General features: G+C 41.7%; 1 protein-coding gene across 1 annotated transcript in view; it reads right to left on the bottom strand.

Annotated features, from left to right (window-relative positions):
- Window positions 1-24,863, bottom strand: part of LOC139912854 (cadherin-2-like) — a 68,159-nt gene that overhangs the window by 17,770 nt on the left and 25,526 nt on the right. The window contains exons 3-13 of the mRNA XM_071900776.1: window positions 16,664-16,893; window positions 14,297-14,470; window positions 12,724-12,879; window positions 9,092-9,236; window positions 8,791-8,963; window positions 7,223-7,360; window positions 6,871-7,056; window positions 5,691-5,944; window positions 4,159-4,301; window positions 1,384-1,617; window positions 242-475 (exon numbers count right to left, since the gene is read on the bottom strand). Coding sequence (XP_071756877.1) covers window positions 242-475; window positions 1,384-1,617; window positions 4,159-4,301; window positions 5,691-5,944; window positions 6,871-7,056; window positions 7,223-7,360; window positions 8,791-8,963; window positions 9,092-9,236; window positions 12,724-12,879; window positions 14,297-14,470; window positions 16,664-16,893 — 2,067 coding nt within the window. The remainder of the gene's footprint in view (window positions 1-241; window positions 476-1,383; window positions 1,618-4,158; window positions 4,302-5,690; window positions 5,945-6,870; window positions 7,057-7,222; window positions 7,361-8,790; window positions 8,964-9,091; window positions 9,237-12,723; window positions 12,880-14,296; window positions 14,471-16,663; window positions 16,894-24,863) is intronic.

The raw sequence follows: 24,863 nt of genomic DNA on the forward strand, positions 1-24,863 counted from the left end.
CATACATAATTGACATTTTCTTTGTCTCAGTATGTTCTGTTATTACCCTCAAAATGCTGTAATTGATATTTGTTTTCATACTTTTCATTCGTAGACTTCATAGAATTTCCCCAAAGGGTTCATTACATTTTTATGTAAGGGTTAGGGATTGGAGAATGAATGCAAGTAAATGAAGGGTGTGGCGACTCATGTTTGCTTGCTTGTGTGTGTGTGTGTGTGTGTGTGTGTGTGTCAGGCTCACCTAGTAGTATAATGATACAGATGAGGATGGCGATGATAGCTCCGGTGCCCAGTCCGGCGGCGATGATCCGCTCCATGTCCACGCAGTCCCCGTGGTGGTCGCACTGACAGACCTTGACCCGCAGGTAGGAGATGTTGGACATGGGCAGGTTGCCGGAGTCCGTGATCATGATGGGAACCTCGTAGATCCCGCTGTCCAGGAAGCCGATACGCAGACGGACCTGGGCGTACTCACCTAGCAGGAGGAGATGAAGACGGAGGGGTAAGTACATGGATGGAGAAACGGAAAGATAGGCGACTGTGGTAATTCGATAACATGGATGGATCGACACTAGGCTGGGGCGATATCCCAATTTTTTTATCGCGATATGGTCCCGCCAAAATATACGATATTATCGTATATTGTATTTTTTATTTTTCCGCTTTTCCCCCTGGGTTTTTTTGGGGGGGTTATTTGATTTTATTTCTTCCAAATTACATCAAATTTCTAGGCTATAATAATTATTAGTAACAGCCTAGAAATTTTATATTCGATATTCGATATCGCGGGAAATAGTGATATAATCGATCATGCCCAATTGACACACACACAAACCCTTAGTTACTCATTCTCTTTCCCCATACACATTTTCCCAGCCACTTCCTTCACTTCAAAGTGGCACACCGCTACTATTACATTCTTTGATGAGAACCCTGGAATGGGGTCTGGCTGATTAGAGGTATAAAAAGGGCTTAAAAAATGCCCATCTCTAAATAACTCATGCAGCATAATCCAAGTATTTTGTAGCAGCAGTAGGAGTCCAAAAAGGGCCGATGTACCTTGTTATGTAGCGTTGTTCTAGGAGGAGGAAATGGTAACTTCTTCTTGTGTAGTGTGGCAACTGAAACAAGGAATGGGCTGATCCTGTTTACAACTGGCCAATAAATAGAGAGTTTTGGTTGCCATACTACACAAACAGAAGTAGTTCCAGTTTCCTCTACCTAGAATAACGGTACATGAGGTAATGGATTATGCTGCAGAAATTGGTTAACCTACCAGACCCCATTCACTTCAGTAGTTAGAAGGCTGAGATGGTGGTCGTATGAACTAATGACATGATTTTCATTTTGGGATGAAACTGAAATACATTATCCCTTACTGACCGTTGAGGCGACTGAGCGTCCAGTTGCGGCGCACGTCCGTGGGGCGATTGGCCAGCTCGAAGGCGAAGGGCCCGGCGTTAGGGGTCAGGTCGGGGTCGCTGGCCGTGATGTTGATGGCATTGGGCTCCGGCTTCTCGCACATCTCCACCTCGGGAGGAAAGACGTGTGGCGCGTTGTCATTTATGTCCAGCAGGTACATCTGAAGGGTGCCGGTACCACTGGCAGGTGGGATGCCTGGACACACACAAACACACACACATAGATGGTTAAGAAAATATCACAGGCAAATACTTCAGCTTGATATTAGAGGTGCTACATGTAGCATTTCTGTCCATCAATAACAACATCAATATCAGTGTATAGGGGTGTAAAATGATTGCCTTTAACTACGTCCATCAATTATATTGACTATTTTTGCTTTTGAGGGCTCCTCTATTATGCATTTCTTTATTTGTTGAGGTGGATTCTAATGGGTTTGAAGCTGCAGTGAAAATTTATTTAAAAAGCCACATTTCATGGCTTTGTGAAGCGAGGATAATGCAACATCCGCCCCATGGTTGTTAGCAAAATTGTTTTTAAAAACTCTGTACATATGTCATTTCTACGTACATTTTTTCATCTATCTTAAGAAAAGAAGGATTGGCAAACGGGATCCAAAAATCATCAAAAAGGATCTGGATACAATCCGAAAGTCCCAAAATGATGGTCTCATTTGTTTATGGTAATTATACTGATATCTGAAGATGAATGTGATTAATTGATGTTAAAATGCAACACGGAATACCTTATACCTCTCAGGCTTGGTTTGGGTTTGGACAGAAATTATCTTGGTTCAAGCCGAGCCCAATAGCATACACTATGTCAAGTGGTAGTAGGCAACTGATAGTTGCTGACAACTTTGAAGCATCCGGTGACACAGCAGACATGTAATCTCCCGTGCACGCTTGTCTGTGTGTGTCTGGGTGTGTGCTTCTGCATCAGCGTGTATGCGAACGCCTCGCAGCGTGCGTGCGAGACGAGGGCACGGTATGTACTAAGAGCGTCTGTCAGTGGGAAGCTCAGAACACAGCGGGGTCTCTGTATGGAGGGTGGAGGGGGGGTGGGGGGTGGGGGGTGGGTTGGATCGCTGAAGCTGCCGCCGCCGCTGCTTCTGCCCCGACATTCCTCTTAAACAATTTTCCACTTTGAACAGAGAATCCTCTTTTCTGCGGCAATAAAGCGCGGTTGTGATCGGGGACAAAAGGAAGACTTCGGGAATGACGGACTGACTGGGCAGGAAAACACGAAGTCCCCATTAGAAATGAATGGGAGCGCTTTGTTCCAAAAAAAAAACCCTCCATGTAATCCTAAAAACCTCCCCTCCCCTGGAAAATCTCATCCCCGATCAGGACATCTGATTAAGGGAATAAACTGTATTGGAATGTAATTAAACCTGGACAGCAGAACCTGTTGTCTACAGGGAGAAGTCTTCCTCTTTCCCATCATCTGGAATAAGAGCTTGACTCCAGGCTGGAGTCATGGCATGTAGGTTCCCAAACTAGGTCAGTGTTTGCTCTATATTCAATCCACAGTGATGTGCCACCACAGCAAGAAAACGCCTGCCACTGGTAAATGAAATAAACAATAACACACATTTATATTATAACCATAATGTCTAGGATTGACACTTTTACCATCATAAAGAAGCAATGTAAGAAAAGTTTTAGTGTCTGCATGTTTCAGGAAGCCAATTTTTTAAAGACCTTTTTAATGCTACTTGGAATTTAATATAAGACCTATTTAAAAACCAAAATGAAGAAACAAAACAAACCAGCCTAGTTCTGCTTGAACATTGAACAGTGCTAATGCACGTTATGAAGTCCAAATGTGTTTAGTAAAGCAGATACAATGCATATTGTACTACTAACCCTGTTCTGTATTAGTCCAGACTGGACATTCAGCACAAAGAAACATGGTGAAAAATAACTGGATTTAAGAGTTTTTCAGACTTTTTTAAGGAGCTTTTATGGCATCTTCGTTTAATTACTGGTGACAATTTTGGTTTTGTGTAGAATTTATGAATAGTTTATATTAAGACATATTGTATTTGTATATTTCTGGCCTGTGTTTTTTTTTTATATTGACTCACTGACTTCAACTGCTGGTCATGCCTATAGCCTTCTTGGACTAGAGCAGTGGTTCTCAACGTGGGGTCCGGGGACCACCGGGGGTCCTTGAGGGCGTTCCAGGGGGTCCCCAGCAAATTGTTTAAACTTCAGCATTATTTAATTTACAAGAAGTGAACACGTAGAAGAATGTAGAAGAATGACTGTTTTGATCATAGTTTCTTTGTTATCTCTCTACCTGCAATACAGATAGTCATGGAATTCTGGACAAATTTGGGTTCTCAGATTTGGGTCTGAGAGACAAAATCTCATCAAATGGGGGTCTGTGGCTCTAATGTGGACTAAATTAGGGGTCCTTGATATGAAAAAGGTTGAGAATCACTGGACTAGAGGACCACAATGGAAATAAGTCTTGTACTTTCTTGTGTTTTATCCTTGATTGTCTTTTAACTGGGTGCATTACATTATATTGTACATAACCTGTTTTAAAATGATCAAATAAATCAAATAAAAAAACCTGCAGAAACCCTGCAAAAAGCTTGACTATTGTGACACTGCCATTGAAACCAGTACAACTGAAATCCTTTGAGACACCAATGAGGCACGGCGAACACAATCCACCTGTGTGTATGGGGGGCTGCAGGACACCGACACAGCCCTCGCATCTCACCGTTATCAGAAGCCATGAAGGTGACGTTGTAGAGGTTGTTCTTGACGTAGGGAGACTCCCGGTCAAGGATGGCGATGGTGGAAATGCGACCGTTAACCGGGTCAATCTCCAGCCAATTGGCAGGGTCGTACATCTTAGAGTACCTGGATTCAGATAGAGAAAAGGGAGAGAGAAAGCATGAGAAACGGCAACAGAAAGGCTTCTTTATCTGCCTCCCTGGCCCAAACAGCTAGCGGCGAGCTGATATACGGAGGCTGCAGCACTCCAAAGAAAGGGACTGCTCATTTATTTGCATGTTTGTGAAAGCTACACCAGAATTTATTCTTCTATTAATCGATTTGAAAATTATATCAAACGTCCGTCAGTCCAAATGTGGTGTCCTTATATCTGACCACAACCCTTTTTCAATATAAACGAATATAAAATGTAGCTGCCTTTTAATGAAGATACACATGCTGTGTTCTCTAAGGAATGAATAAGGAATGTTTTTTTTTTTTTTATAAGATTAGAAAAGCTATGAATAAATGTAAAACCAGCAGAAACTACAGGGCAGAAAACATATCAGAGAAATGGGGAACAGACAGGCTCTCTCTGGCCCACTCTATAGTGCACAATGCACCCGCTTTATGTGTGTGTCTGTGTGTGCGTGCGTCCACCATTGGCTGTTGCTAGGTTACAAAGACTTCGGCACTACATTTAGAAACAAATAGTGGGATGTAAAAGAAAGAAAGATGGGGACAAAAAGCAGCGGTCCTCCCTCTCTGCAGGCTCTCTTTGGTCTAGTTGTTGTCGTGCTGGTAGGTTAGAGGTGCAGGATCTAAAAAAGATACAGTAAAATTCTCCTCCTTTAAAGCGGCGCAAGCTAAGATCTAATTCACAAAGTGGGGCTGCAACAGAGAAGAGAGTCCCATTCCCGCTAATTGAGAAGCCGTAAATTTGCCCTGTTTGCCTAAATTAAATTCTGCCGTCAGTATGGTTACTGGTGGGGAATCTTCTCTGCACAGGGAATGACAAATCAAAACTAATGAAATTCCAATTTGGAACAATGCAATGGAACGGCTCTTCAGCTTGGAATTCCAAGTAGGAAACACAGGCAAGATTTACCACCAATAGAAACACAAATCAATGACATTTTTAGAGAAACATTAATTTATGTTTAACCTTTAAAGACCCTATCCTATAACTTCTATCAGGTTGATACTACTTACTACAATGTGTACTATGCATTTATGTCATAAAGACTTATTTTAACCTAAAAGGTGGATAAAGTCTGTTCAGCAAATAAAAAGAAGGGTAAACTGAGTTTAGGGTTTTACCATCCACTATTTACAGTTTCAGAATGAACAACAGACTCTTATTTGGAGACAATTATAAAAATCTATTTTTTTGGTATCCTTTTAGTAGATTTTCCCGCATTTACTGCAAAAAACATAACAAATCTGATGCAATTTGCAGAGTTTTGAGTAAAACCTGCTACGAAGATCATTTTTGGCCGCAATAATCTAAAAAAAAAAAAATCTTAGCTTCCTTACCGGACAGTCTGCCTCATGAACCGGTCAGGATCCTGGGCGGTGAAAGTGGTGAGCAGGGAGCCGGCGGGCAGGCCCTCCTCCAGCTTGATGGCCTTGGGGTTGGGGCTGAATTCCGGACTCTCGTTGAGGTCCAGGATCCGCACGGAGACGGTCGCTGTGGACTGACGAGGCAGCTGGATGCCGCGGGCCAGCGGGATCTCGTTCTCCGCCTCCACGGTCAGCATGAAGGAGCGGGTCAGCTCGAAATCTATGGGCTGGAGGAGGTGATAACAGTGAAACGTTAGGCCGGATCTCCATGAAGGCCAGACATGGGCAACCATGGTCCATGACGGGCCAAGAGTCTGCAGGTTTTCATTCCACCTAAACACTACAGCAGCTGATTTCACTGATTACAGGTTATTTGAACCTAAAGTCTTTCATGGGTGGGTCAAAAATTACTCACTAGAATCAATGTTTTTTAATTGTAATCTCTCAATCTCCGTCTTTACTATCAGAAAAATGGTAGTAAATTATATTTTGGTCCTCAGAAGAATGATTTAATGTTTGAAATATGTTTATTTGTGAGTGGTGACACTTTGAAGTGTGGTGCATGGTAATTAAATGATGAATAAGAATGAAAGGTTCCTATAAAATTCCATATAGAATGCATTTTATTTTTGGGTTATTTTTGGCCCACTTATGAAAACTTGGGGTCGTAACACAAAAATGTATTTTCTTAACGTAAATGTAGGTAAATATTTTGAATGCGGAACTGATTGGTAGTCCAGATATGGGATGGTACTACATGTCAGGTTTATGTTCTTCTTTTTTCCTAACATGAGTGTGTTTTCTATTCTTTCAATTGATATGCCATGTAGAAATACATGAATGACAAGCATGAAAATCTATGAATTACAGCATGTATAGGATGTGCAAAATAATAGCAATTGAACATACTGAGACAACAAAAAAATGAATAAAACATAATGTAGGATGAAAAAATCTACCAAGAATATGATTTGTTTGATATTGTTAAATCATTTATACTCCAAGATGAAGTCTTTGCTATAGGCTTATTACCTTCCTTTACACCACACAGCCCACACAGGGACAGAAAGACAAATTGGTGCAACAGTGCATTTGTGTTTGTGTGTGTGTGTGCGTGTGTGTGTGTGTGTGTGTGTGTGTGGTCAAAGCCCACCTTAACCACGGTGAGCAGGCCCTCGTTGGTGGTCGGGTCAGTGGGGATGGAGAAGCGTCCGGTGGGGTCGCCCGAGGTGATCCGGTACACGGCGCTCCAGGCTGAGGTGTGAGGCTGGTCTTTATCTGTCACCGTCAGGTTAGCCACGATCACATTCACCCTGTTCTCCGGAACCTCCCCGAAGAACTGGCAGAGAAACAAACAAAGAAAGACATTTTAAAGGTGCAATGTTAACAAATAAGACCAAGGTGGAGATAACTGGCAGCCTCTATCTTATATTGTTGTTCCTGTTTTGTGCTGTAAAGCAATCCATTCGATTTCTGGTGTGTGTGTGTGTTTGTGCGAGACCTACTGTGTCTGTGGTGAATTCAGGGGGGTTGTCGTTGACATCAGTGATCCTGATGATAGCGGTAGCGGTGTTGGACAGGCCGTAGGTGGGGTTTCCCTCCATGTCCGTGGCCTGGATAATCAGCGTGTACTGCGGAACTTTCTGGAAACGGGCAGAGAAAAATATAATTGAAAACTGTTAAGCTGTACTTCATTAAATGGAGTGTTTGTGCTACACTCACCTTTAGTGTTTTTATCCTTTATTTAGACAGTGGGAAAGTAGAAAGGCAGACAGCGGGGAGAGCATGGGTTCATCATCTCTGGGCACAGCTGATTGCTTGTTCAAAGCCAAATTCATAATTACAGCATGGTACCCCCTGTTGAAACGCTATTATGCCACCACTGGCTTTGTTTATGCTGTTCATGTTGAATGATAAGGTGTTCAAAGAGCAGATGACTGCTAAATTTAATGAATATATACCAACTAATAACATGTTTCTAATTTTACGTTAAGGGAAACATTCAAGACAATCACAGAAGAAAGAAAGGGGTAAAGGTCTTGGTGAAATTGGAACTCAGCTCCCTGCCACAGAGCAAACATACAGACGCTCATTGCAAATGGATTGAAACAATATGTTGAAGCTAAAATATGAGTACAAACGCCACTCTCTGTTATCAGGTCTGCAATCGCCTCCTAAGGCTCAAGCAAAAGGGAAAGGGCTATCCAGAGAATTAAAGTAAAAAATGGTGAGTTATTAACAGATCCGTAAGATATCTAGATCTAAAGAGTTCTTTGTCATTGCAAATTTGCATGCTGAAGGACTTCTGGCCCAAAACATCAAATAAATTAAAGGAGTGCTGTCCTGTAATCTTTAACACCCAGGATTTAGCAGCCAGAGGCCTATCTCTATTGCAATTTAAAAGTTGTATACGGACGTCCTGGTGACTCAGTGGTCTAAGGCGTGTACCATGTAAACGCAATGTCCTGGGTTTGAATCTGACCCAGGACCTTTGTCCCATGTCATCCCTCTCTTTCTCCCAATCTCTCTCTACTTTGAAACTATCCAATGAAGGCAAAAAAATAGGAAAAATAGAGTTAGGATTGGTGGGAACGGGCAGTGCTGGCGGAGTTCCGTGACGAGAGAGAGAACGTTCGAATGGAACTGTCTAAACTGCTGTGTCCAGTGCGTCCCCAGTGTCCTCTGTCCTCCTACACAGAGGATACTGGGGACGCTCTGTGTCCCCAGCGTCCTGTGTGCTCCTACACTCCTGAGGATTTGCACTGTATAAACTTGGAAGCTGTGTGGAATAGCCTACCGAGTTACAGCCAACTAGCTTAGCGTGGACAAAAGCACGTACGTTTGTCTACCTATTTTTCAAGAGCCTGGTGTTGGTTGCGCAAGATTTAATCACAGTACCCACATGGGAAAAGGTGAAATGCTTTGAAAACACACCACCACATCTCTCAAATTACCGCAGATGGAACGCACATAGCTAATCTGCCACCTTCGGATGGATATAGGGGTATAATCAACCGAAAGGGACAGTCCTTTTTGGGGACCTTTTTAGGGTCCATGTGGATTTGACACACACCTCCCGATCAAGGCCTGCCGCAACGGTGATGATATCGCCGGTCTTGTTGTTAATGGTAAACATGTTGGAGGAAGGGCTCTGGGGATTCTGGGATAGGATCTTGTATCGGAGCATCCCATTGGCTGTTTTTGGGTCGTCCTTGTCCACTGCTGTCACTGTCATCACGAAGGACCCTGCGGGAAAAAGAACAAAACACGAGAGGAAATACATGAACCAACAAGCGAACACAAACACATGAGTAGATTGAAAACAAAATATGTAAGTCAGTGGTAGGTTTGTGTGTGTGTGTCTGTGTTGTTACCAGGTTTGGATCCCTCTGGTACAGAGCCGTTGAAGGTGGTATGCGTGAACTCTGGCCTGTTGTCGTTCATGTCGATGACATTAATGACGATGTCAATGGGGTTCTCCACCTGATTGCCATTCAGATCCACAGCGTGGGCTCTCAACTGCACGCAAACACACACACACACACAACACACACCAGGTCAAGTGGCTGATCAGTACTAGTTAGGGCCAGTTTTGACGCAAATGTAAAAGTACTTCATCAGTTGATTATTCTTTGATCACCGCTACAACTCTGGAACCTTATTTTTTCAATGAAACAGCATCTCTTATAATTATATATACATATAACATTCTGATTATCACACCAAATAGCTTACTCCCCACCCCAATTATTATTAAAAAAAAAAAAAGACGTTATATCTCTGACCACGAGACCGGCCCGGGGGCCCGAGGAATGGAGGGGAAATTCCTACCCGACCCAGCTCGGGTTCGGGCAGAGAATCAAACCTCTGGTCTCGACCGTCGTCCAGTTCAGCACCGCGGACAGCGGTGCAGAGTGCAGACCATTATGTAAACAAACGCACATGGCTCACGTGTTTTGCGTCATCGATCGGTTTTTGCAATCGGCGACTATAAAGCATTAGCGGAATTCTCCGATCTCATATTTATACTGAATATAGGCCGATTCCGATTGCTGGCCGATCGATCGCGGCATCCCTAATTATATATAAGAGTTTCCTTCCAGTGAGACCAGCTAGTTAGGTTTATGGTTAGCCCCAGGGTTGCCAGATCTTGGTAGAGAAACAAGCAACCCAGACGGTCAAAAGAAACCCAAAGCAAGCGATTTGGCTCTGCACATACAGCCCAAAACAAGCAAATACTTTTTTCTTCTTTTAAACACACACATGAACAGGGTGATGTGATAAACCTTATATAACTTACTTAGACTTTAATTTGATTTATTTTGATATTTATATCATTCTTTTATGAACCCTTTGCACGTTCAACTGCGGTCTTCACTTATCACTTCTTGTATGCTGTTTGTAAAAATCGATTGAAAAAATAAAGATTGACTACATCATCCCTCACAGGTCATCTCTAGAATAGATAAATCAATGGATGAGGATTTAACTGTTGTCATATAGCTGTTGCCAAAATCGCTCATAATGAGCGGCCTGGCAACTACGGCTGGAACTATTGGCTGATATTGGCCTTTTATGAAAAATGGAATCTGGTCCCGTCAGTGTTGTCCACCTCTGATATGATGGATATGATGCAGGTTGATTGATTACATATTTATTGCAGAATTGATCAATACTACACTGGTTGTCTATGGGAAGACCTTAACCTGAATTCATTCTAATGAGAGGTTTTGATCGGATTCCCAACAAGAATGCACGATCATTATTATTATCATCCTGGGTTTCGCTGTTTCAGAGGCTTTGCCACCCTGACAAGAATAACATTCCAGGAGAAACACTGAATACTTGGAATTTTGGGGCTTTTTTTGGCATGAAAATGGTCAAATAAAGACACCGAATTTCATTTCTTAATCCAAAAATATCCATATCAATATCGGCTTTCAAAAACCCATGCGGGTCGAATATGGATATTTCATTAAATGAAAACCACAGCAAACTGCAAAAGAACAACAATACTTTCAGAGGAATGGAAAAAGGAACAAAACAGATATCCAGTTTTAATACGAGTTCAGCGAACATAACCATTACTGTGAAAACCAAGAATCCATTTTAGAACAGTCTTTGATGTTTTGACAGTTTATGTTGATAGTTTTATATCTAAAGCCATAAGAACAGCGAGATCTTTGTAGTCATTTGTTGGCATTAAAGGGTTAGGGTTAGATACTGCATAATGGCAAAAAAATATTGTCTATCCGCAGTTTCAATCCAAACCGGTATGGACATGCTTTAAAACGGTTAGGTTGTTCCTTTACTACGTATGTAGCATCTGTATGAGGCCCTCAAACAGCCAAAGCCTCCCTCATGAATAAACATCCCGGCCAAGCCCAGCTCCTAGCTCTGACAACTACATCTAACCACATGAATATTCATCAGACGGCTTAAATGCAAATCACCCTGCTGCGACTCCATATTTCCACTCCCTTGCGCAAGTGGTGTGTGTGCATTCCTACAGATCAAAAGGTTAGACTTTGCTCTCTGCGGTGTGTGTGTGACTGTATTAGATACAGTGCGCAAACTCTAAGAGCCTTTTAATGGCGTTTCTGCTTCATGTATGTGTGCGAGAGAAAAGATATCCAGCGGAGAGCAACAGGGAAGATGAAAAGCAAAGCAAAGGGGATGACATGCAGGCTGGAAATCAAGATGCTCATTAAGTACAGCAGGATGGCCTTAATCGTCTGAACTATTTCCATATTTTCCAGTGAATGGACAAATGTATGAGTGTTTTCTTTGAGTGTGACCTGTGTTTTGAAATTATTCAGTCCTGCTTTTTCTTTTTCCAGCTGAAAAATATCTAAAAAATTAAATGATTGTCATTGGGGGACTATGAATCATCGATATGAGTCTCAGTCCCTTCATTTGTCCGTCATGTGACATCTCAGACACTGCTGATTGGATTTGGATGAAACTTGTGAGAATGATGCATCTCACCGCTGCGTTCTGCCATTTTCAAAACGACACTGATTGGCCCAAGTGGGGTGCTACTAGGCTTGGGCCGATATTCGATATTATCGAATATCGCGATATTTAGTGAATATTTTGATATTTAAAAATAAATATCGCAGGAAATATAATATGTAATATGGAACAAATACAATACAATAACCCCCCGCCCACCCACCCCAAAAAAACCCGGGGGAAAAAAACGCAAAAAACAAACCAAACAACCCTGTATCATATATCGCAATATTTTGGCGGGACAGTATCGCGATATAAAATTTTGGATATCGGCCAAGCCTAGGTGCTACAATTACAGGTCAAAATTACAAATTTTAATAACCAGTCATATCTTCCCATACAGAGTTCAAATGACATTGAAATGGGGTGCACATATGCACACTATGCTTGCTCTACAAATTGCCTCCATTGTCGGCCATATTGGATTTTCCACCACTTTGAGTTGTCTGAAAAACAATTCCCCCCCTGACGCTTTCTTAATTATTTACTGATTGGCCCAAATGCAGACTGCATCATTTTTACAATCAACCAACAGGGGGTGTCAGAGTAGCAGACTTGGCAGAGGCATTTACATTTTTACACAGACTTCTTCTTGGGTTCTTCTAGCCTGGACTCTTGCCATTCAGCTGCAGCTGATTCAAAATGCAGCAGTAACACTCTCCTGGCGTCCCTGCACTGGCTCCCTGTCAGCTGCAGAAATGACTTTCAAAATCTTGCTGTTGTTATATAAAGCTCTGCATGGTCCTGTACCTCAGTATATTTGTGAACTTTTGTGCCTTTGCAGCAAGGCTAGGTAATTGCACTTTTGCTACTGCAGCTCTTAGATTGTGGAAAAACCTTCCTGAAAGTGTTAGGTTAGCAGAATCCATTGCCATTTTAAAATATCGATTAAAGACCCGCTATTATTTTATGGCCTCAATGTGACAGATTTTTTTAACTGTTTTTTCTCCTCTGGTGTTGACGTTAGCTGTTGCAGTGTGCGCAGTCTTACATGGAAGTTGGAGATGTGCTCTCTGTCCAGAGGCTTGGTGACAGACAGCTGGCCTGAGATGGGGTTGATGATGAAGATGCCGGTCGGAGGCTGGTCGGCCCCGGGGCCCGTCACGCTGTAACGCAGCATCCGGTTCTTATCCCGGTCCGAACGGATCTGCAGCAGAGACAGAGAGGGAAAGAGCAAGGAAGATAGAAAATATGACAGAGAAAATTTAGAATAAATACATATAACATCAAAATTAGGGATGCAACTATTGATTATTGTGGTAATTGAGTACTACTTTAAATGCTTTATTGAAAAAAATAACTAGGGCTATAGTTATATAGCTATATTTTTTCACTTCTTAGTGTCATCTGATGCACTATAAAATACCAGCAGTGCATGATAAATACAAGAAAAAACAAGAAAAAACAGAGGATAACTGAAACTAAGTTAAAACCTAAGACAATAAGTCTCTTCATTTGGCTTTAGCATCCTTTTCATTTCTTCACTTTTGCTGCTTTTGCTCTCAATTGCCAAGTTCAACAAAGCTATTTTCTCCCAAAGTGTGACTGCCTGTTTAAAGATAAGAAAATAATCTGATAAAAATAAACAAAACTAAAGGTAGACTTTCATAGTTTGACCTGGTTGTGTCTCGTACGTCAGCATGACTTTAGGCTACCATTGGCAACACTCAGCAGATGCTTGAGGCTGGTGCTATACAACTATTGAGAATCTGATTGGAGTTGAAGTTAAAGTAAACTTTTTAATGCCTGGTGCACCATTAATAACCTGCATGTTGTCCTTTTGATCAAAACGAGAACACACACGTTTAGACACGAATGTGAAAAAAAGGTGACTACAAAAATGAAGATGAAGACTCGAGGAGGAAAATTCTGGAGTAACTTGAGGAATCATTTTAGCCCCAATTGCAATTGTACAATACATTTGAATATTTTAATCCCTATTTGAATATTGGCTCAAGACTCTGTGGCTGATAAAGCAATGTGATCAGCAGAGGACGTTGTGCGGAAGTGGGAGAGGAACAGTAAATCTGGAGGTAAGCCTCCCGCTAACATACCTCATGTTTCTGTACTCGTGCCAGCATTAGTACTGGAATTAGAAACACTCACAATTTATCTACACTGAAAACACATTCGGAGAAGAAAAACGTGCCACTAAATCCTTTGGAAAAACATTTAGGTTAGTGTCCAAGTGTCCAAGTGTTTCACAAATGTCCTCACAAGGGAAGAAAGATCGAAAAGACAGAAAATCCACCAAAGTGAGGACATTTTGCAGTTTTTCTCACTTCTAAAAAGGGGCTAGGATTAGGATTTAGGTTTCGGGTTAAGATTAGGATTAGGTTTAGGTTAGAGTAAGGGTTAAGGTTAAGGTTAATTTAGGTTAGGGTTAGGGTTGGGGGGTGTGGGGGTGGAGATATTCGATATTGTGGGAAATATCGTGATATTCGATAATATCAAATATCGGCCCAAGCTTACACCAATATGAACAAAAAACAATTATATTTTCTGCTTCTTCCCCTTAAAAGACCCTATCCTTGTGTGTGTGTGTGTGTGCGTGTGTCTCTTACTCTGACTAGCTCCTCGGGGAACTGTCCTCGCGAGTTCTCCGGGACGTTGATGGGCGGGATGACCCAGTCCCTCTTCACCCGCCTCAGTGTGCCGTCGCCCCCGACAACCACGCTGCGCCACGGAAACAAGATCTCTGGCACCCGCTGAGTCTGTGTTGCATCACTGGCTTTTACCTGCCGAGAGAGTAAACAAGCGTCACGTACTGTACCACGCGCGCACACACACACACACACACACACACACACACACACACACACTGCATGACTGTGTCGCAGAGCCGGCCTGTTGGGACGGCTTGGTGACTCAGGGTATTTCTGACCTCATTCCAGTGGCTTGGATTAATGCTCTCATTATAGCCGCGTCTGAAAAATGACCACCACCTGTCACTATGCGCGTGCGTGTGTGTGTGTGTGCGTGTGTATGTGTGACTTGAGCAACCACAGTTCTGCATGACTGCTCACTGAGCAGCTCCACTGCAGGGTGCAGAGACAAGGGAAAGAGCTTCTCCTTCACTTTGCCCTCCCAGAATTTACCTGCCGGTTGCGGGAATTGGATTTAGAATCTAATTGAACAGTTGAAATGACAAGATACAGGATTACAAGATCCTTTGCAAGGTGGCATAAAGACTTTGTTCAAAGACTTTGGCCATTCAGAATGGATGATATCATTGTTGCAAGGCTGCATCTTTCTTGCATTTTACATACATGGACCAGACATGACCATCCACCATACCAAGAGCAGGAGAACCTCCTATTATAAAGGGGTGCCAGCCTTGGTGGATTAGTTTTACAGCTGAAGCAATGTGTGCTTGCAATTGGTGATGAAAAAACTTTGTGTGTTCGTAGTGTATGGTGGCCAGCAGGGACAAAGTTTGAGCAAACACCAAAGACTGTATATAACCGAGGCGTTCAAATGTTATCGTCTCAAAAAGTTACCGGGTGACCCTTCTTGATTCGTCAACCAAAGACAAATTTTGGCATTTGGCGCTTGGTGGGTGGTAATGTCGGAACCCATTTGTCTCTCTCTTAGGTTTCATGTGATACCAACCCTCCTACTCCCTCAGTGCTGGCACGGGTCCGCTGATGAATGACTGGCTGCTAACTCCCATTCTTCACATGTTTTCCTTATGAAGGTGTTTTAACAGCTTCTTTTACTGTCTGCGATTCTCCTCTCCGCCGACCGCAGCGAGCGCCGCTGACAGCAGCTAAAGCATATGGCAGCGGGCTATTTCTGGGCTGTGTTTAGAAGAGCAGCCAATCAAGGCCAGTCTCTTGTCTAAATACATACAGAGGGCCATTTTATCGCTGTTGTACATAGAACAAACTAGCAGATGGTGGTTTGACTCGTTTTTGTCTGCAATCAGCACTTGGCCAACCTCAAACGATTGCCGGGCACAAAAGGCTGTGATTTTATATCTGTACATAGTTCATCCAACATTACTGAAGCCTTGGGAGGGAAATAACAGCCCATGACGCTCAGACTGTTTAATGATTCTGCTTTTCAAAAGATGATACTTGTCTCTCTGAAGGGCTCCACACACACTGAAGCCTTCAGAGTCAGATCCAAGTATGTTCTAATGTTTGAGATTTCACAATTGCATCATTGGGTGACTGTAGATCCAAGTGTACTGTCCCAAAGTTAGTGTCAAGTTTAGAGGCAAAAGTCTCAAGTCAAGTCCCAGGTCTAAATGTAGATTACCAAGTCAAGTCCAAGTGAAGTCCATGTCATTAATGTCAAGTCTCAAGTTTAAATGTAGAACAGCAAGTCAAGTCAGAACAAATCAAGAGTCCAGTATCAATTTAATATCTTAAAGAAAACTAAATATTTAGGACTTTTCAATGCAATATGGTTTTAATAGGATAAAAACTTGGTAAGAGCATCATGAGTTTGATTTCTATAATCAGTTTCAGCTTCAATAAATTCAATCATTCCATACAAATTCAGAAAACAGAATTTAAATTCAGTCGTCTGCTGGAACAAATCTCATCACTTTCAATCTAAGTCATTTACACAAACACAAGATCTCAAGTCAAGACTTTAGAAACCTTTTCAAGTCATCAAAGTACAAGTCAAAGTCAAGTCTCAAGTCTTCTCTTCATGCATCAAGCAATTCAAATTGTGACCTGAGTCTGACTCGAGTCCAAGTCATATGACTGGAGTCCCCCACATAACACATGGGTGGTATTAATGTGAACTCTATCTTAAAGCATTAAGGAGTTATAGTAGTCAATCAAATCAGCTTTTTCCTCATTAATATGCAAATGTAGCAGCAAGATGCTTCAAAATCTAATCAGATCATCTACTCTATAGGGGGAACCTGTGGAAGTATCAACAGTGATTATTGCCTTGCTTGACTGCTGTTTTACCTGTTTTGCTCTTGTTTTGCTGCCGTCTGGGCGGATGACGAGATGCACTCGGGTCTTCCACACCTGTTTGGACTGGGGGTCTCGAGCGTAGACCACCAGCGGGGCTTTGTCCTCGCCCGCCAGGCGGAGGTGTCGCAGGGCGTAGACCGCGCCGTCCTCCCCCACCCTGAAATCTGACGGATCTCCTACCTCGAACCAAACCTTCCCTCCGCCGCAGTCCATGAAACTCACTGTAGAAGAGAGAGAGAGATGAAGAAGAGAGGTCAGTTTGAGTGGAACAACAAATCAAGAATACATCAAAAACATGCATGAAGTAGGCTTGGGAAATATTCAAAATGTAATATTGCGCTACTGTCCCGCCAAAATATCGCGATATAGGATATTATCGCGATATATATTATATATATTATCTAACAACCTAGAAACTTTATCTAACTATTCAAGCACTGGAGGAAACTATCGAAAATATTCGATAACACAAAAAATATTGCGATATTCACGAAATATCGTGATATTCGATAATATCAAATATCGACCCAAGCCTAGCATGAAGTGAAGCAGCTGCTGTGGAGTTGGTGTGCATGTGTGTGTATGTGAGTGGTGCGTGCTGTGTTGTAATAGGGTTACATCGAGGCCGACATTGGCCTTTTATTATAAGATATTGTCCAGTCAGTGTCCACCTCTGATATGACGGAGGTTCCTCCCTCATAGCTAGTGAATATGTTTTTATTATTATTTTCTATCAGATGTCTGACCAGAGAAATCATTCCATCGTGGTGTGGGAGGATTTTACTCAACAATCTGTAAAACCTGCAGTGAAACTTGCCTCACCTGCCTTAATCCACCATTAGTCTGGCTTTTTCAGTGGAGAGTTTTAGTGTCCCATGATGGTCTAAATGCTGTTTCAGAGGCTTTTCCACCCTGACAAGAATACAGTTCTGAAGGAAACACTCAATACTTGTAGTTTATTGGGGACAAAAATGGTCAAATTTAAAGATGATGAATATTGGCACAAAATATTGGCAGCTTCAATCCAAAAAATATCAGCATGGACCACTGACTGCAGAGTTCAGAGAATGAAAAATCTGATGCTGGAGTAACGCAATGAGGAAAAAAAAAGCGTTCAAAAACACAATGGGCTCAGAACACCAGCCATCAGCGGCTTCAATCTAAAAATATCAGTATCGACCTCTGTTTATCAAATGCTGGTAAGGTTAAAGACCGCTACAGGATTCCCATTCTGATTGCGGCTCATTTAAAACCCAACGGCCATTAGAGGAGCATTAGAGGAACGATCAATGGACCCGGATGAGAGAGAGTTTAGTTGGGGCTGTAAATCAGAAAGCCGAAGACGAGATTTCCAGAAGTAACACAACAAACGGGGCCCGGCTTGGTTTTCTCCCTGCAATTTTCCTCTTCTGTATTTGTTTGTCAAGTATACCAAGGACAGCAAAGGGCTCTTTTTGACGCCAAGGGGGGGGGATGCAGCGTTGAAACTGCATTTCGCCTGAATCATCGGGAGTTTATCTGTTGTGTGATTTGAACAGACACAGCACACTCATGCAGAACAAAGCTGTCAACGGCAAAATGTCAGCGCAACACAGTCAAACAGCAACACATTAACAACAACTCAGTGGATGCAGAGCGGCTTCTTCCACTCCGGCTTGGGGAAGAGAGAGAGAGGGATGAAGGCTGATGAATGAATGAATGATGTAGTTTGATGTAATTTGAAGTATCAAATTAAAAGTATCCAAAATAAAGTTTGGATAAAAAGGTGTTTACGCTTGCTTGAAGATGATTCTTTTTTTCTTTTCTTTTTTTAAGTGTCTTTGGATTTTGTGAAATGTCTGTAAAATATCTGTTGTTTCTAACATGTATGTGGTTGCATAGCCATTAGTTGGTACATTAGTTTAATTTAGTTTATTTGTGCAAGAAAGTACAATATAAAATGCCAATAGAGAGAATATTACATTAAAATATCAACACACTACTTTGTTTTTTGTCAAAAAATTGAAATATGATCAACATTAGTTGACAGTAAAGAATCATAACAACTTGCCCAATACTAATCTATACTAATCAATACTAATCAATTCTTGAGAGACGCATTTTTCTGGCGAAAGTCTTCTTTTGACATTCGGGAAGCTGATTTATTCGCTTCAACCCAGCTGATGGAAACACCCCTAATTCACATTATTTTAGATTTTTTGTGACATTTTAAACGTTGGCTCAAAAATTCACTTGATGTTTGGATGGAAATAGAACTGAGAGAAGGATGGAGAGAGAGAGAGAGAGAGAGAGAGAGGGGCAGAGAGAGAGAGAGAGAAAGAGAGAGGGGGAGAGAGGGTGACGGTGGTAAACAACCATTGACATTGTGGGGGGCAGCAATAAGAGCTGCTGTGATTCACTGAGTGTGTGTGTGTGTGTGTGAGAGAGAGTAAATGTTCGCTCATGTGAGAATGTATTCATGCCCAGGAATTTGCAGGGGAGGGAACCTGAATGATTTTTTACTGTTGAAACCCTCAGAGTGTGTAATACTTTTTTTTGTTTTGGTCCAAACTGTCTGACCTATATATTAATATTCTGAGCTGGTGAGAAAGAAACAAAGAATAAAAGAGAGGGCCCGTCCTGTAATGGCCTGCATCAATTCAAATTTGCAGCGAGCAAAATGTTGTGCCAAATCATCATCGACTGTTATGAAATGGTTTTATAACAGAGTAAAGGTTATGTTTTGAATACTGGAAAATCTGGAAATCCACCGGAATATTATTCTGGTCAGAGTGGAAAAACCTCTGAAACAGCATTTATACCATGGGATACTAACACTCTCCATTTGAATAATAATAATAAAATGCATTCATGCATACTTGTGTGTAATCTGATCAAAATGTCTCATTAGAATCAATTCAGGTTAAGGTCTTCCCATAGACAACCAGTGTAGAGTTGATCAATTCTACGATAAATATGGACTCATATATCTATCATATATCACATATCATATTTTTAATAAAAAAACAATATCAGTTTCCCTGTGACTGTGTGTCAGTGGGTTCATGGGGGCCACTACTGTCATTTTGCAGCAAAGAAAATGATTTGTTTAATCCCATATTTGAGTTTTTCGTATGACCTAAAAATGACAAATCGCTGTATGGTTCGCTGTCTAATCGCTCACGACCATCTTAGAGGGTGAACACTGAAATGCCCCTCCTCCCCTTTAACATCCTTCACTCACACACACACACACACACACACACACACACACACACACACAGTCTGTACCAGCAGCGGCGTGTAAATGCTCATAAATTTTACATGGTCATGTTCTGAAAGCTTAGCCTGCTACATGATGCTAACAGCACTCCACTTTACCCGCTGTATGGGGGGGAAGTGGGGCAGAAGTAAGCGAGGGGGTGTAGGTGGTGGTGGGAGTGGGAGTGGGTGGTTCCCAGTAACACCAGTCACATCCAACCAGCTCAATGCTGCATATAACACTGGCTGAGATCAATACGCCCAGGGTCACATGCAACAAAACAACATCTGATTACAACTGCTAACTGTGATCTGCTGAAGCTGCTGCAATGTAAAACAGTAGTAAGAGATTGTGTCCCCAAATGTTTGGACACACCTGATTGAATGTATTATGTTTTTCATTATCTTCAAGCCATTTTGATCTAAAGGCTTCTGCTTAAAAGCTTGAAATGAGTTTCTTAGACAAATATAAATAGTGAAGTTGATCCTATGTAGGAATTTCTTTCCAAAGCCTTTCCATCAAGACAAAGGGTGGCTACCTTAAAGAATCTAAAATATAAGACTTTTTTGGTCACTGTATAATTCCATTTGTGTTATTTCATGGTTTTGACGTCTTTACTATTATTCTAAAATGTGGAAAATAGTAAAAATACATAAAAAAGTGGTTTTGACGGGCAGTGTACATATTTTTTTTCTTGTTATTTTGCACACCCTGCATACATGCTGTAATTCAAATATTTAATTCCTTATCATTTTATTTTTCTATATATTTACTAGATATGTTCCAGCGTTGTACTTTGTCGGCTGCATATAACCCTTTATTCTTCTTTCAATTCTATTTTTCTTTGCTGTATCCTATTACTATTTGTACACAAATTAACATTTTTTTTCATCTAATCTTATTTGATCTACACCTAAAGTCGTTAGTGCAATAGTTGCAAGTGATGATAATAAGGCTATATCACTCTGTAAACTGTAATAAACTGTGTAAGAAAATTCAAAAAAACTAACAGCAAAAATAACTGAAAGCCATGAGATTCCTTTGCTAAACTTATATGTTCAAGTGAACTGAAACCCTAAGTACAATTGTAAGCAGGTATTCACTAATGATAAAAGTGTAACACATTATTTCCAAAGAACCCTTCCCAACCTTGAACACGCCACACAACAGCAGCTTGATCGATATGCTAGTGGGATCTGATCAATACCCAAGCTGAGAGAAATGGCTCACAACAATACTTCCTCATCAGAAGGCCCAACGGACACACGCACACACACACACACACACACACACACACCAACCTCCATGCTACAAGCCGCAGACCATGATGAGGAAGATGGAGGATGTTTACAGTGGAAATACGGGAATATAGTACAAGGCAGCATGCCAAAATATACATAATAGTTTGATTTAAGTTTCAACTGATATGGGGGTTTGAAGGCTGATATTTTTGGATTGAAGCTGCCAATAGCTGGCATTTTGTGCCGATTTTTGCCATCTTTAAATTTGGCCTTTTTCGTGCCTATAAAATTACAAGTATTCAGTGTTTCCCCCACAATTTTATTCTTTCCAGGGTGGAAAAGCCTCTGAAATAGCATGTAGACCATCATGGGACAGTAAAACTCTCCACTGAAAGCCAGACTAATGAACTTCTTTTAGGTGTGTTAGCAGCTCCTTAAGGCAGAGTGAGGCAGGTTTCACTGCAGAAAATCCTCCCACAGCACACTGGAGTGATTTCTCTGGTCAGACATCTGATATAAAATAATCATAATAAAAACATATTGAGTAGGAACCTCCATCATATCAGAGGTGGATCACACTAACTGGACCATATCAGATTTCAATCCAAAAATATCAGTATCTGCCTTCAAAAATCCATATCGGTCAAACTCTGATGGACCCAGATGAACCTGGCCTCTGCAAGTCCCATCAGGTTAAAGTTTAGTGTTGTGAGTTTTTAAGATCTTTTTGATGTTAAAATAAAATATAACTGTAGTCTTGTAGACAGGATATAAGTCTGGGCTGATTTCTCACCGGAAAACCAACGCACCCAGAAAAACCGAAGCATTTTTCAACTGAGTTCCAGAGGTCTTAAGACTATAGTATAAAAGAAAGCAAGACCGCAAAACAATTTAGCAGTTCCTTATTCAAACATAGGAGTGTCTGTGCTTCTAATTGGAAATACCATCTCTGCACGGGTACGTTCGTTTTCCTAAGTGTGGGGTTCGGGATTTGCTATGTCAAAATTTGCATCATGAATCCTGGTGCGGTGATTTTGAAAACGACGTTCTCTTCTCCAACCCACCCTGCTTCACACTTGCACACAACCAGCTATCTAATTAAGTCGCGATCTCGAGAAAACCCTTGGTTTGCTATCTCACAATCGCGAGAAAACAAAGTTTGATATCTTGAGATAACGAGATAATTAAGCTGCGATCTCAAGAGGAAAATAAAACTGCACTTGAAGTGAAGCGTTAGCCTCGCAAATATAAGTCTTAAGTCTGAATATCTGAGTTGTAGCCGGAGAGAGACACAGAAACAGAGGCAGACAGAAAAACAATGCAAATACATATAGAGTGAGACAGCTTTGAGGGACTAACAAGGTGTGTGTTTGCGTGTGTGTGTGGCTTGATAGCAATTTTTTTAAAACCCATACTGCACCACATGAGCCTATGAATACAGACACAACACACACACACACACACACACACACACACACACACAGCCAGTGACAAAGCAGTAGCAGGCGGGGTCTTAGTGAGGATTAGACTCTTACCCAGGGATGATTGTTTTAGCTTGGTTTTATACAACACATACACACACACACACACACACACAGACGCACACAGACAATAACCGTTGGACCCGAGCTTTTCATTGGGCTCTGGGTTTGTACAATAAAATGTATTGTACATTATATTTATCTCTAAACCAGCTGGGTCTAATTGTATAGGTTGTACTAGCTTTAACAGTATTAGTTCTAACCAGCTGTACAGTTCTGACCACCGCTACTCTGGTTTTGACGAGTGTCCCGGTGCGGACCGTTTCTCGTCGATCCATATGAAGTATAACTCAAAAACTATGTTACTCTCCAAAAAAGTGAACGGTAGGCTACATGAGTGTGTACCTATTTGGTGTCACCAGCCAGAAAACTATAGCCTATATCCTATAATGATGCAGCGGCATGTAGGTCTATCAAAATTACTTGGCGCTCAGTCGCAAAAGCCGCACCAAACAAGCTAGCTGCACATAACTGCAATCACTTTCACCCCTCTGAATATTCCTCATCTCGTCCTTAAAAAAACACATTAGGCCATTTAAAGTAATAAGTGAAGCCATAGCTGTTGGAAAATTTTACTAAGTTTAAAACTTGACTTTGCGTTCCCGTGTGTGCTCACTGTGCTAGAGATAGAGGCGCACTATATGTTGACGCCTTAGTGAACAAATTTGTAGTTCATTCAATACTGGCAATCAATAAAATACAATATAATACAATAAAGTTTAAATTTTCATTGAATTATAACTTACATAACATTTGAAGGGAATTTCTTTCCGGCAGCAGTCTAACGACAGGCTGACCGCTGACTAGGGCTGGGTATCGGTACTCGATACCTTTAAGGTATCGACCGAAATAACCCAGTACCAAGTCAGAGTTTCCGTTATATACATTTTGCAGTGGCGGCCCGCCGCTGCAAAATGTCATGAAGTCGCAATTACACGACTCTGCAGAGGGCTTTTAATTTGAAACGACGGATACAGGAAGTGGCGACACCTGGCCGAGGCAAGAGGGAGAGAGAGAAAGAAGAGAAAAAGAAAGAGAAGAGAGAGAAAGGTAGATTAAGGCTGCGTTCACACAGCGTTTTTTGATGTGGAAAAAGCGCTTTTTGTGAGGAGAAATAAGAAGCGGATCACGGCAACGTCACCTGACGTTAGCTGAGTAGCTGCTAGCTCACTAACCAGCTGGTTAGCACTTCTATCAGACAGAACAGTGTTGTGCAACAAGCAAAGGCTTACCAGATATTTCCAATACATGTCCAGTATAATCCATACTGCCTTTATGATCGCTGTTGCGGTAACGGAAATTCACTTATTACAACGTCCAATTTCTCCACCGGCACTTTCACTTTTTCCATATTTGTTGTTGCTATGGGAAACGGCCAGCGTCTCTGTCATCGTGATTGGTCGGTTGGGAAAAAGCTATTCACGTCACCTGGCGCTTTTCTGAAAAGTTGAACATTTCTCAACTTTTGAAAGAGCTCCGCTCTGACAAAAAACGCCGGCTGCCGCGCTTTTCGGGAGCGGCCGCCTTTTGTGCGCCTTGCTGCTGCTTCCCATTACTTTTAATGACAAAAGGGCGCTGGCAGTTGGGGAAAAAACGCTATATGCAAACGCAGCCATAAACGTTGGTAAAATAATTGCCAACGATGTTTATATAAGCAATGCCTGATGTGGATGAGAAAGATAGTCAGGTAACGTTACTTTAGCTAGGGAGGGTCTCAAGGTTCTTAGCTATGCCCCGGGGTTTTGAAGGGAAAGAAATGCCTCCTGGTTCTAAAATATGTAACGTTAGTGGTGGCTACTACAATATTTTAATGTTCTTACTGGTTGCGTGATCAAATATTTGTGATGTGAGAGAATTATCTAACATTACTCATTCTCAAATGTAACCTTATTAGACAAGTAGACAGGCAGGAGCAGTGGAGGCGAGTGGAGCAGGAGAGCAGAGTGAAGCAGGAGAGAGGGCAGAAAGTGAGGAGAGTGGAGTATGTTTTAAAGTTTGTTTTGCAGTCAAGTGTCACTTTATTTCATATTTTTTAATTACCTATTGATATTCACTCCAACCGCCGGTGTACTACGCGTTTGCACCACCCAGGTACAACAAAACCCTTTCCCCCCGCTGCTAAAAAAAATCCTAGAGGAAACACTGCAAGTAGTATCGAAACTTCTCCA

This window comes from Centroberyx gerrardi, chromosome 9 (assembly GCF_048128805.1).
Source record: "Centroberyx gerrardi isolate f3 chromosome 9, fCenGer3.hap1.cur.20231027, whole genome shotgun sequence".
NCBI lineage: Eukaryota > Metazoa > Chordata > Actinopteri > Beryciformes > Berycidae > Centroberyx > Centroberyx gerrardi.